Below are 11,755 nucleotides of genomic sequence, written 5' to 3' on the forward strand. Positions count from 1 at the left end.
CTACTAACGTGTCCTTAAGGGGATATCCAATTGTGAAGTCAAATTTTGACTTAAAATTTGAATTTTCCAAATAATAATTGCTTTTTCAACAAATCTTGTGAAGCAAAATGTTGTGTACATGTTTTTTTTTATTGATCAAAATATGTGTACTAAATTTTAGTCTAAACAAAATGAAAACCATACAGTTTTGAAAATAATTTTTTAAGTACCCCATATGTATTAGTTCAAAAATGCATGTTCTATTTTTGCGTAAAAACTGTGTTTTTACCTAGTTTTTAAACTGGGTAAAAACACCAACTTCCTTAAGCAAAAAGTGCAGTCAATCCATAAAATCTTTTGCTTTATGGATTGGGAAATCCCTAAATTTATTGTACTTCGGGTAAACGTCTAAAAGTCCAAGAAACTCTGAAAATCAGTTATTACATGCATTAATAAAGTAATTATAACCAAAACCAAGTACAGAAACATCTATGAATATAAACAGTCTGTGTGGTTGTTGATGTTTTCTCCTGGGCTGTTTGGACTCATTGATTTACTGAGCTGTACTATCTGCTGCCACCTATTGATGAGATATGATATAACAATTCATCAATTTGACCCATGTGCTCACTATGCACCTTATAAAGTAAATTTGGTGAAATGGTAATGAAAATAAAATATGTTTTACTAAATATGATGTCACAAACTGTAATTTTTACTACATAAAGCAAATTTATTTCTGGGACAAGCACAATCTTCTTCAAATACGGTACATACTGTGAGACTTTAAGTTTATTTTCAACTTTGTGGTTACTGGAAAATGCAGATGGTATTATTAATTATATTCTTTAAATGTTCCAAGTAACAAACCATACTAACATACTAAAACTTAATTTAAAATGAAAATAAACAGAAATAATTTAGATAAGAGTAAAAAGCGGGAACATATTTTTCAAAAATAAACAAAAAATGAATAAACAAATGTGACCCACCTTTCCATTGTTCAAATAAGAGCTTCTTGTCTAAATCACAGAAATTAATTTTCCGCTGTCAGCTGCATTCATCTACATTTTATCACACACTATAGGGTCTGAGGAAAGATTAATATGTAAGGAGCACAAAAGGAAGATTTATTATTTATATGTAGCCTGTGCACTACAATGAATGCTGACACTTTTGTTAGCAGATGTGAAGACACTTCTGGGACTTGAACAGTAACAATCTCATCAATTTCACTTATGTTTGATTCACTTTGATGACACAGAGGAAAGCTGAATTATTCAGGCCACATGTTGAAAGTGTGTGGTGTCACTGACAGAAAAAAAAAAAAACGCTTGTAAAAAAGAGACAGAAATATGTTTGAAGCAACAGAAGCAGATAAAGCTGTGAAACCATAGTTTTGTGTTGAATTTGTTTCTGACTGAAAGTGCTTTGCAAATGTATTCACATTCTTTAAGCATACTATTACCTTCCAGCTACAAACTTTTATGTATTTTATTTGGGGCTGTATGCAGTGTGATCTGTACGGCGAAGAAATTGGTATCACTGTTGCCTTGCAGCAAGATTCCGAGTTGAATTGTTAGGATGTACAATAAGAAGGTATAAAAGACCCGTTGTCTCTGAATCTACTGTCCTGTACCAACGTACAGGCCAAACATGTGAACAGGTAAAGCACACATGTTTTGACCAACACAAAACATGTGTGTTTGGGTCAAAATTAAAGTCCCTTCCAACGTTTGTGGTGAACTTAAACCAGATTACTTCTGGCTTTTCTTCAGGAGTGGCAGATTTTTGGAGTGTACAACTAATAGCTGCAGTGCTACAGAGTTCCCTACCTCTGCAGCTCCTCTAGAGTAAACACAGGCTCTTTCTCTGGTTGATGCTGAGCAGCCTGTTAGTTTAGGTGGACAACCATATTTTGATATGCTTGGTGTTTACAATTTACAATTTGCAGTCTTTAAAGGTTTTTTTTTTTAAATGATCAATATCCGAAGCAGATCTCTTGTGAAAAAGTGGATTGTTCCAGTGAATAGAGGCAGCTACTGCAAATGCACTGCCATCTCTACTTTTTATGTTTAATCTGGGAAAAACAAGGAGCGTTTGGTTATCATATTTTAGGATTCGCAATGGGATGAAAGGTCATGGAGAAACTAATGACCTTAGTCATTAGTTTCTCGAAAAAAATTAAAGAAATAATAAAAATTATTGCAGATATTTTTCAGGATCTGAAAAATAGAAAGAATTAATCTGTCTTGTAATGAATGAGAATAAAGATTGTCAATATAATTGGAAGTAAAAGTAGGGCAAAAGATTAAATATTAAACTAATGAAAATATTTTGATGAAACGTCACTTTGATGGAGTTCATTCATAAGGAGGGCAGTGGAACTGTGCAGGAAGTATCAAACCTGTGTAAAGTTCACAGTGCACATTACAGCACACAAATATGCACAAACTGTCTGAGACAACCCTCTGGACCTCAGGGGGGGTTTCCACAAAACATCTGGAGCAGTCGGCGCCTCCACTCCTTTGCTCCTTAATGAGGCACAGAGAAGATTATTAGTGGTGGGTTTAGAGGGAAAAGCAGAGGGAGGAGAAGGGAAAGGACTAGAAATAAAGAGAGGGGAATTGTTTGCTTTTCCATCAAAGTGTCAGAAAGACCTCCAGTGCTTTTAGATCTAAAGAAACTTTATGCTTTTATTTAGCTTCCACCAACACAGATCACAGACGTATTTGAAGGAAACAAGGATCCGGTTTTGGGGATCCATCCCAAGGAACCAAAAAACAGTTCTCAAGGGTTTTGTCCTAGATACTGTGTAACTCTCGAAGGTAAAAGAAGATCAACGCCACTTTTTGAATCTTCACACTTTGAAACCGTCACAACAAAAACATTATTCTTAATGGTGTCACAGCATTGTCCCCCCCCCACCCCCCCACCTCTAAAGTAAAGCTGGTTTTAATAATATATACTCTCATATACTTCATACCTAATGAGCAGGTGTGTAATAACTCTGAGGTCTGTTGATGATTACATCTCACATTAGGCAGACTGCAGGATCAGGAATTTTGTGCTGTAGGTGCTCGGATTCTTTTGCCCCGGAGAGTCCATTGCGGTGTACACCTGCTTGTGTTTACTCTGAAGATGGCAGTATAATGATGATGATAACACTTATTACAAATACGAGATGAAAATGATTAACAATGTTCAGATATGCACGTAGTTCCTATATTGTAAATCAACACTCTTTTGTCATCAATAAGGGAGATTTTTCAATGACTATTTTTAGTGTTAAATGATAAAACGACAATGCAACAGAAGGATGTATTGGTCCATTGTTTATATTTATTATAAACTTAAAATGGGGAAAATAGCATTAGTCATGGATAATGTTTCCTATCCAGAATGCCTTTGGTATATTTGTCTAAAGTTCCTCCATAAAGGAAACAATTCATAATATTTGTATCTAAAACATTAGACATATGAACACCCTAGGCCGCAGTTCGATGATCGATTTTGTCATCGTTTCACCGGATCTGGGACCGTATGTCTTGGACACTCGGGTGAAGAGGGGTGCGGAGCTATCCACTGACCACTACCTGGTGGTGAGTTGGCTCCGGTGGTGGGGGAGGAAGCCGGTCAGACCTGGCAGGCCGTATAGTGAAGGTCTGCTGGGAACGTCTGGCGGAGTCCCCTGTGAGACGGAGCTTCAACTCCCATCTCCGGCAGAACTTCGAACACGTTCCGGGGGAGGTGGGGGACATTGAGTCTGAATGGACCATGTTCCGTGCCTCCATTGCCGAGGCGGCTTATCGGAGCTGCGGCCGCAAGGTTGCTGGTGCCTGTCGCGGCGGCAACCCTCGAACCCGTTGGTGGACACCTTCGGTGAGGGATGCTGTCAAGCTGAAGAAGGAGTCCTATCGGACCTTTTTGGCCTGTGGGACTCCAGAAGCAGCTGATGGGTACCAGCATGCGGCATGCGGCTAGGGTGGTCACTGAGGCAAAAACCCGGGCGTGGGAGGAGTTCGGAGAGGCCATGGAGAAAGACTTCCGCACGGCTTCGAGGCAATTCTGGTCCACCATCCGGCGTCTCAGGAGGGGGAAGCAGTGCAGCACCAACACTGTTTATAGTGGGGATGGTGTGCTGCTGACCTCAACTCGGGACGTTGTGGGCCGGTGGGCATAATACTTCGAAGACCTCCTCAATCCCACCAACATGCCTTCTGTTGAGGAAGCTGAGCCTGTGGACTCCAATCTCTGGGGACGAGGTCGCCGAGGTGGTCAAAAAGCTCCTCGGTGGCAGGGCCCCAGGGTGGCAGGGCCCCGGGGGTGGATGAGATCCGCCCGGAGTTCCTTAAGGCTCTGGATATTGTAGGGTTGCGTTGGCTCGCGCGACTCTGCAATATCGCATGGATATCGGGGGCAGCTCCCCTGGATTGGCAGACCGGGGTGGTGGNTCAGAGAAACTAAAATGTAATTGCAATAGTCACTCTGCCCTGCGTATAACAGACATTACTTCAGCTGGCGAGAGAGGGGCACAGAGAGAAAGAGAGAGAGAAAGAGAGAGAGAGAGAGATGTGAAAGAGCAGTCAGACAGGGAAGGAAGGAGCAGGGAAAAGGGGAACACACACAAGGACAGAACAGAAAACGGCTGAAATAAAAAGAACGCAGGCAGGAGCGAAACTGGAGAAAGAAGAGAAAGAAGAAACGATGGGGATAAATGGAAGGTGGCTGCAGCATCTGTTGCCAAAGAGAGAAGCATGTTAGCGATTCAGACCAGAGCAGCGGTGCAGCCTGCAGTCTGCAGTGAGATGCACAAAACCTCTCCTGAATGGTAAGTGCCTGACTCCCCTGGCTGCATTCGGGTGATCGTCTCTGTAAACTGCTCTAAGCATGCCCGTTTTCAGACAAAGCAGTGAGAGGGTCAGCAATGGTATGGTGCATATGATTCTCGGCTCATCACCAGTTTCTATGGAGATTTCTCCTTTTGTTGTTTCTACATCAAAGCAAAACGAGAACCTTGGAATCCTGCGAAGTTGCAGCATTTTCAGGGCAGAAGCTTGATTTCTCAGGAGGATCTAATATCAGTCGAGTTGTTGAGAATGAAAAAGCTCAAACTTTGACAAACAAAATCAGGCTTTGCTCTATCAGACATATTAGGTGAGCTCTAATCACAACAACAAAAAAAACTCGTGGAAACTCTTGATCCAAATTACAGCGTCTGTCATTTTCTGTCTTTGCCACCATGTCAGCTCACTGAGGACAAACCTGCAAAACAGGATTGAGTGAGCATGACACACGGCTGCAGGTATGTGTTCATGCAGCTATGCAGACAACTGGTGGGAGCGCAACAAAACTCACCAAAAAGAAAAACGTATTCAGTTAAGAATGATGGAAAACATAAAGACATGCAGATGCTTAAATAATGAGAATTATTTTAAAGAAGCCATTCAGTTTCACAATAATAATAACAATACACATTTCTGTAAGAATTTATTATTGTTTATATTTAAGTACATTAAAGAAAAAAACATAAAGAAAGATAAAATCAAAAATACAGACACTCTACAACCTACTACTATCAGCTAGAAATTATAATTAAAGCTAATGAGGAGATTTATCATCTTCCAGCAGGAACAACAGGAATAGAAAATGAAAGAGAGCCTCACTTTGGTCAGATGAGCTTTTTCTGTTCTCTGGATTATTTCATCTCAGTCGTGGTTTTTGGATGCCTTGAAGTGATGAACTGAAAATGAGTTTCCAAAGGTTGATGAAAGCTTCCAAGACATGGAGGAAAATGGAGAAATCTAGCAGAAACCTTTCAAATATTCAAAGAAAAGCCTGATATGTAAACAAAGTAAATATTATTATAAAACACAACAGCTGTGTCTCTTTTATATGTGGATTTCTGTATGCTTACGGAACATTATGTGCGTGATATGTGATGTCTGCATTGATGTTTGGACAGTGCAACTGGATTACAGAACCAAAACTGTATTTTTAATAGATTGTGCTTGTAATGGGTGCATTTCTAAATGTCTTACACAAATAAAATTTCCTAGAACTAACTGTAGAGCAGAGTGTGCAGCTTGCACAAAGTAAGCAAAACTCAGATCAGCTTCAAACTGCAAGAAAAGAAGATTACAGTTCCATTATAAAATATTTTTATGTCATTCAGCTGTGGATAAACTGTGTTGATTCATATTTTAGACACAATCTATCTGGTATATTCTGAGGAAAGTGGCCTTCTCTACAACAAATATCAGCTCCGAAAGCTTCAATTTGTTATCGCTTCTCTGCTGTTTTCAGACTATGCAAACGGCCTTTAAGTACTTTTGCTTATATGAGATCCCTTTAAAAGACTATAATTATATTTTTACAGCATCAACTTCAGTTAACATTGAGAAATGGAAAGTCTGAACGACCAACCGTCACCTAGAGTAACAAAATGTTTCATTTTACAAACTCATTCTCTTTGCTTTGCAGATTTGGCAAAAGATCAGAGGAGATGAAAAAATGTTCTTTCACTTTGAGCTGGAAAATGTCTCCCCGGCAAAAACGAAACATTAAAAACAATAAACATGTTTTTATTTGCCTGTCTGGGTCTCATCACAGCACACCTGCATGTGACTGTCACCATCTCTGTCCCTATATACTAATGCAAACAGTTCTGTCTTCTTAAGCTATCCATCTTGTAGATCTTCAGTTTCATTTTGAAGAGCAACATTTTTCCAGTCTGCCATGTTAATAATCATGTTTAAAGATCAAATTCATCCAAGCTCTGTAATTTTTTCACCTCCTCAACATGCAGACATGTGTTGTTGTCATGGAAAATGTTAACACTGAACTCTTGATGGCATCTCATGATAAACACTACAGCCTGTGCCAGCAAAAAGTCACAAAGCTGCATATTTCAGAAAAAAAATCATTACAATCATTGCAAAAGTCTACATATGATGTGCTGATATGAAAACCAAAACACTCTTCAACACACAGAACACACTGTGCAGTTGAAACAGCAGTCGCTCTTTAGTTTAAATAAGTTTTAGGTCAGCTTTAGAGCTAGATTATTTGTAAATTACAGTAGCTTGCAAAAGCAGCTTAAAATGTTTCACATTTTGTCACTTTATTACAACCACAAACTTAAACCCAATCACATAGAAAGAAACCTTTTGTAAGTTTGGTCTCGTCACCTCTTCCACCTTTTTACTGCGTTTCCTTCACGGTTTGCATCAAACTTTAAACAGGATCTCTGCGTCTCTCTTACAATGACAGCTTTCTTCTTGCCACTCCATAAAAACCAGGTTAGTGAATCTCACATCTACTACTTCTGTCAACAGATCCAACCAGCTGAGCTGCGGGTCTCTGCAGCTCCTCCAGAGCATCTGGATCCCTGATTAATTATCTCTCATAATCTAACCGTGCTTTAAACTTCTCCCTCACTTTGTTATTTGACTTCTGAATATCTTTTGTGTTGGCCAGTAACATGCAACCCCTAAAGTTTGTGCTTGTTGTATAACAAGATGTGAATTCTGTGAGTCCCTGAGACCAGATGTTTAGTCAGTTTATGCTTTGTCTTGTATTTTATGACTGCTATTGTTACACTGAAATGTTTTCGCTGCACAGCCTGCGTAGCTACAGAGTGATGAATCTTAAACTTTAAAACATCGGTGAAGGGCTTCGTGTTAAACTCTGAGCAATATATTTCCTTATCTATGAAGCCAACTTTACAGTAAATAGTTTAGAGGAACATCTGCAGCCTACTGCTTGGTCTCAGCAGAAACCCACAAAGCCCTTCCAGTGTGAATCTGCTCCTTCCTGTTGTCTCAATATTTCTGATAACTGCATTTGTTTGACATAAAACCATATTGACCACGTCTGCAGTGTCAGGTTGCCTTGTCTGGAGGTTAACTCGAACTCAGACCTGACGTGATTACTAAACCAACAGATTTCCTCCAAGGTCACGCCTGGTTCTCAGGAGTCAGACTTTTAGAAAACAGCTCCCTCCTGTGCATGCATGCAGAAACACGGCCGGGACGTGAGCTCGCACACACGGCAACGTAGACTGAGATCCAGCAAGGTCGTCTCATTATTACAGCTCCACATACACGGCTGTCACATTGAGACTGCCCAGGTTATTGTATCCTAGCAACAGATTCAGGCATCGACCTTTTTTTTCGGTCCATAACAGGAGCACTGAAGCCAAGTGGTCCCTTTGTTTTCTCTCCCTGCTCGTTTTTGATCCTCTTCAGTGTCTCCACTTCTCATTTTCTATCGTCTTTGTCTAACTCAATCTTTCTCTCCCACTCTGACTCTTAGAATGAAGAACCTGCAGGTAAATAAAGCAGAGTTTTCATGAAGAGGTATGAGACAAGCCATTTATTTTACTAAACATTGTGCTGGTGGTGTTTGTGGTGCGCATGACATTGATTACAGAATAATTTAATTTATACTGTATTACTTTCTGATGTTAAATCATACAATTAATTTTTATTTATATTTGCTAAATGCCAGAATAATGAAAGAGATACTTTGCTTTTATCACTTCAGTCAAAATGAGAACACATACCACTGTTACGATGTGTTTAAACAATAGCGGAAAGTCCAGATGGAAAGTCCACATGATGATGTCATGACTGTGTGAGCATGTGACAAAGGTCAAAGGTGGATGTATTTTAAATACTCTGCTTCGTAGTGAGTGACATCAGGAGAAAATCAGGACATCAGGAAGGAAATGTTTGATTTTCATAACTCTGATTCATGTTTGGGTGTGATTTCCAGTTACCTGACGGTACCACCTTCATCTGTTCAAACTGTAAACACCACAAAAATGTTCAGCCAGGAGGAAGGAAACAGGTTCTGTAGGAGAGTGTGTCAGTATCCAGAAGCCTGCACCAATCATGCGAGCAAGGATGAAACCATTAACTATGAAGTAACCAATCATTATTATTAATTAGCCAAATTAAAACAGGTTGGATTTCTGATAAAATAATCAGTGTAAAAATACTACAACCTGTTATAATGAAGTTAGAGACTAGAGAGCCACATGAACAGCTGTGGGCTGGATTTGACCTTGTGTTTGATCTTTGGCTAAATAAAAACTTCTCTCACAACCTTTGCACTATTCATTTTAAAATCATAACTTTATCTCCTTCCTACATTGCTCAAACCAAAATCTACTCTCCACTGTAATTTTGCCTGCAGATGAAGGATCTGCTGCTAAGACTGATCTGTTATTATGTTGTATTGATGCTAAAAGGTTCAATAAACATGTTTGCGATGCAGCAGAGTATTTTTAAGGTCATGCCTAAAGCACAAAAGTCATCTATTGTACTTACTGTCTTACTGTAAGAAGTATTCGGCTTTCTGTCATAATCCCATTCGGGTTGGGCGCCTTTGGATCCATGCCACTCCCTAAGATTTTTTTAGTTAATGCATTAAATTAAATAATTATGTAATGATTACAATACACCCCTGTTTTTTAACAAATAATCCCTACAAGGCAATCATTCTCACTGAAATTCACCTACAATAGGTCAAATTGTTTCCTTTGATCAGTTTTATCTGCTGTAAAATAATGGGGAGATTTTTAAGTATTAACGATGTTTTGTTCCCTTTTTCAGACATTTTGCAATCATGAGAATCCATTCAGTTAATGGAAATGGATACAATTGTTTTACTGTGAGATCCATGACATGCAAGGGTCAAGTTATTATGGTAGCAATTAATCCATGTCGTTAAAATTAAGTGCTGCTTTTACTTTGATGCAACTGCTGCTAATATTAGATCAGACTGTTTGCAAACGAGTTAGCAGTTGCTTCCTTCCCCTTAATTTTATTTTCTCTTCTTCTGGTTTCTTTCTTTTGTTTCTTGGTACCTCCAGTTCTTTTCCTGCCTCCTGCGCCTGCGGCTGTCAGATCGAATCGCTGTTGAATCAGCCGAGTCCTGGTGTGCACTAAACCAATCTGCACTGTTTTATGAGGCTGACAGGGGCTTCTGAGAACAACCGTCATGATAGTTAGTGCAAAATTCAATCTTCCAACCACCTGACTCAGCAAAAGACATCGAAAGGGTTGTGATTTTTTCAGGGCTGTGAAAATTAACACTTTAATGCTGTGCTAATTTACACTCTACGTGTACTAAAAACCCCAAAATTATTTTACTGTTGTTGACAAAATAATGTAGCAAAGCAGAATTTTACATGCAGCTCTGAACAAATAAAAAGAATGAACAAACACCAAAAGGAAAGACATGAGTAATGATCCCCTGTTCTACATCAGCCCTAATAAAACATTTAGAACTCATTAACTAGGTTCATTATTTAGCAATTAATTATTAATTCACAGCAACCCTTTGATTAATCTGATATTTGAATGTTTGATGGCCCTGTTCTAATGCCCTGTATGTAAACATCTGCTTTCAGCTCAAATCATGATTTCATTGTTTTCCTTTTTCAGAGTCGTTTCTCACATTTCTGCTGGAGATCCCAATCAAGCTGCATCCCAGTGAGCTAACAACCAGATCGTCTGTTTTAAGTGTTTTGGGGGAAATTCACTTTACATTCCCAGCACTTGTTTAATCTTTTTTCATCATTTAGTTACACCTCTTGAGAGACTTAAAAGAAAATCAGCTTTAGCACAAATGATGCAAACTCCAGTCTCCATGGTGATGGGGATTGTCTTCGCTCCTCTGGGACTTGTCCTTGTCTTCACTGCCGCCATCACCCCTCAGTGGCGGGAGGGACAGGCTCGCCTGAACATCGGGGGGTCGGGATCTCTCCTTCGGTCCGGAGCAAAGGGTCACGGTGTGGGTGTCAGGTCCGGCTCGGTGGAGGCCCTGCTCCTGTTGCGCTCCGACGGCCTGTGGGAGAGCTGCTTACAGGTGGAGCAGTCCGAGCTGAAACAGTGCTGGCCCATAGCCGGCCCGTACCAGAGAGACGCCAGGGTTCGGATGGTGCAAGGCCTGGTGCTTACGTCCTTGTTCCTGTGCGGCATCGGAATTGTCCTGGCTTGCATCGGGGTCCGATGCTGGACAGATCTGCCTCTGAGGAGGGTGGCGGCTTCAGGCGGACTCCTGGTGGTGGCCGCCGGCCTTCTGAGCCTGACCGGGTTGGGGGTTTACACCCACAACCTCAGGAGACTGGGGGTGGATCCCAGTCAAGGACTCAACAACCCCAAGTTCCCCCAGCTCAGCCTGAGTCCAGCCGGGTCGCTCTACTTCGGGTGGCTGGGTTCTTGTTTACAGGTGCTGGGAGGCGGCGCGTTGTTGTTCAGCTTCAAGCGACCGAGATGTCCGACTTGCCCGTCCCGCCAGGAGCAAGCCGTCTGTCCTGCGTGCCACTCGTGTCCTGAAATGACCAGTAAGACCGACGTGGACGTATATGAGGTCAGCTGTTAGAATGTGAGCACAAAAAAAAACAACAAGTTTTTCTTCGATAATCGTCAGAATTAAATCGAACCAAGTTTGTGCGATTAATCAAAAAAAAAAAAAAAAAATCCAGATTTTCATTTCTCACAAGTTTTAGCCTTTTGGATCTCCGAAATTTCCACGTTTCATATAGAACATTTCTGAGGCCAATATCAAAATTTCTTATTTATTTCTGGCAATTTTTTGATTTTAGGGGCTCAAAAATGTTATTTTCATCTTCAAAAAATTCTGAGATTAATTTCAAATTTTCAGCTTTTTTTGTTAAAATTTACTCATCGTTCTATCTGCAATGGCTCTAAGATGTTGTATTATTCAGCAAGATACTAAAAAAGTCATATTTCTTGAGGGCTGT

The 11,755-nt window shown here is 40.2% G+C and overlaps 1 protein-coding gene across 3 annotated transcripts; it reads left to right on the top strand.

The window, feature by feature from the left end:
• The first annotated feature begins 4,528 nt into the window (after positions 1-4,528).
• LOC106952606 (claudin-23-like) lies at positions 4,529-11,471 on the top strand. 3 transcript variants are annotated; one of them, XM_015040819.1, is made up of 3 exons: positions 4,529-4,810; positions 8,296-8,339; positions 10,434-11,471. In XM_015040819.1, the coding sequence occupies exon 3, from the start codon at positions 10,618-10,620 to the stop codon at positions 11,371-11,373; it is 756 nt and encodes a 251-aa protein (XP_014896305.1). In that variant the 5' UTR covers positions 4,529-4,810; positions 8,296-8,339; positions 10,434-10,617; the 3' UTR covers positions 11,374-11,471. The 3 variants fall into 3 exon arrangements, with proteins under 3 accessions (XP_014896305.1, XP_014896306.1, XP_014896307.1); XM_015040820.1 differs by lacking the exon at positions 8,296-8,339; XM_015040821.1 differs by lacking the exons at positions 4,529-4,810; positions 8,296-8,339 and adding an exon at positions 8,363-9,993.
• Positions 11,472-11,755: the final 284 nt, after the last annotated feature.

The sequence above is a fragment of the Poecilia latipinna genome, unplaced genomic scaffold, assembly GCF_001443285.1.
Source record: "Poecilia latipinna isolate Pla-1442-1.1 unplaced genomic scaffold, P_latipinna-1.0 Scaffold529, whole genome shotgun sequence".
NCBI lineage: Eukaryota > Metazoa > Chordata > Actinopteri > Cyprinodontiformes > Poeciliidae > Poecilia > Poecilia latipinna.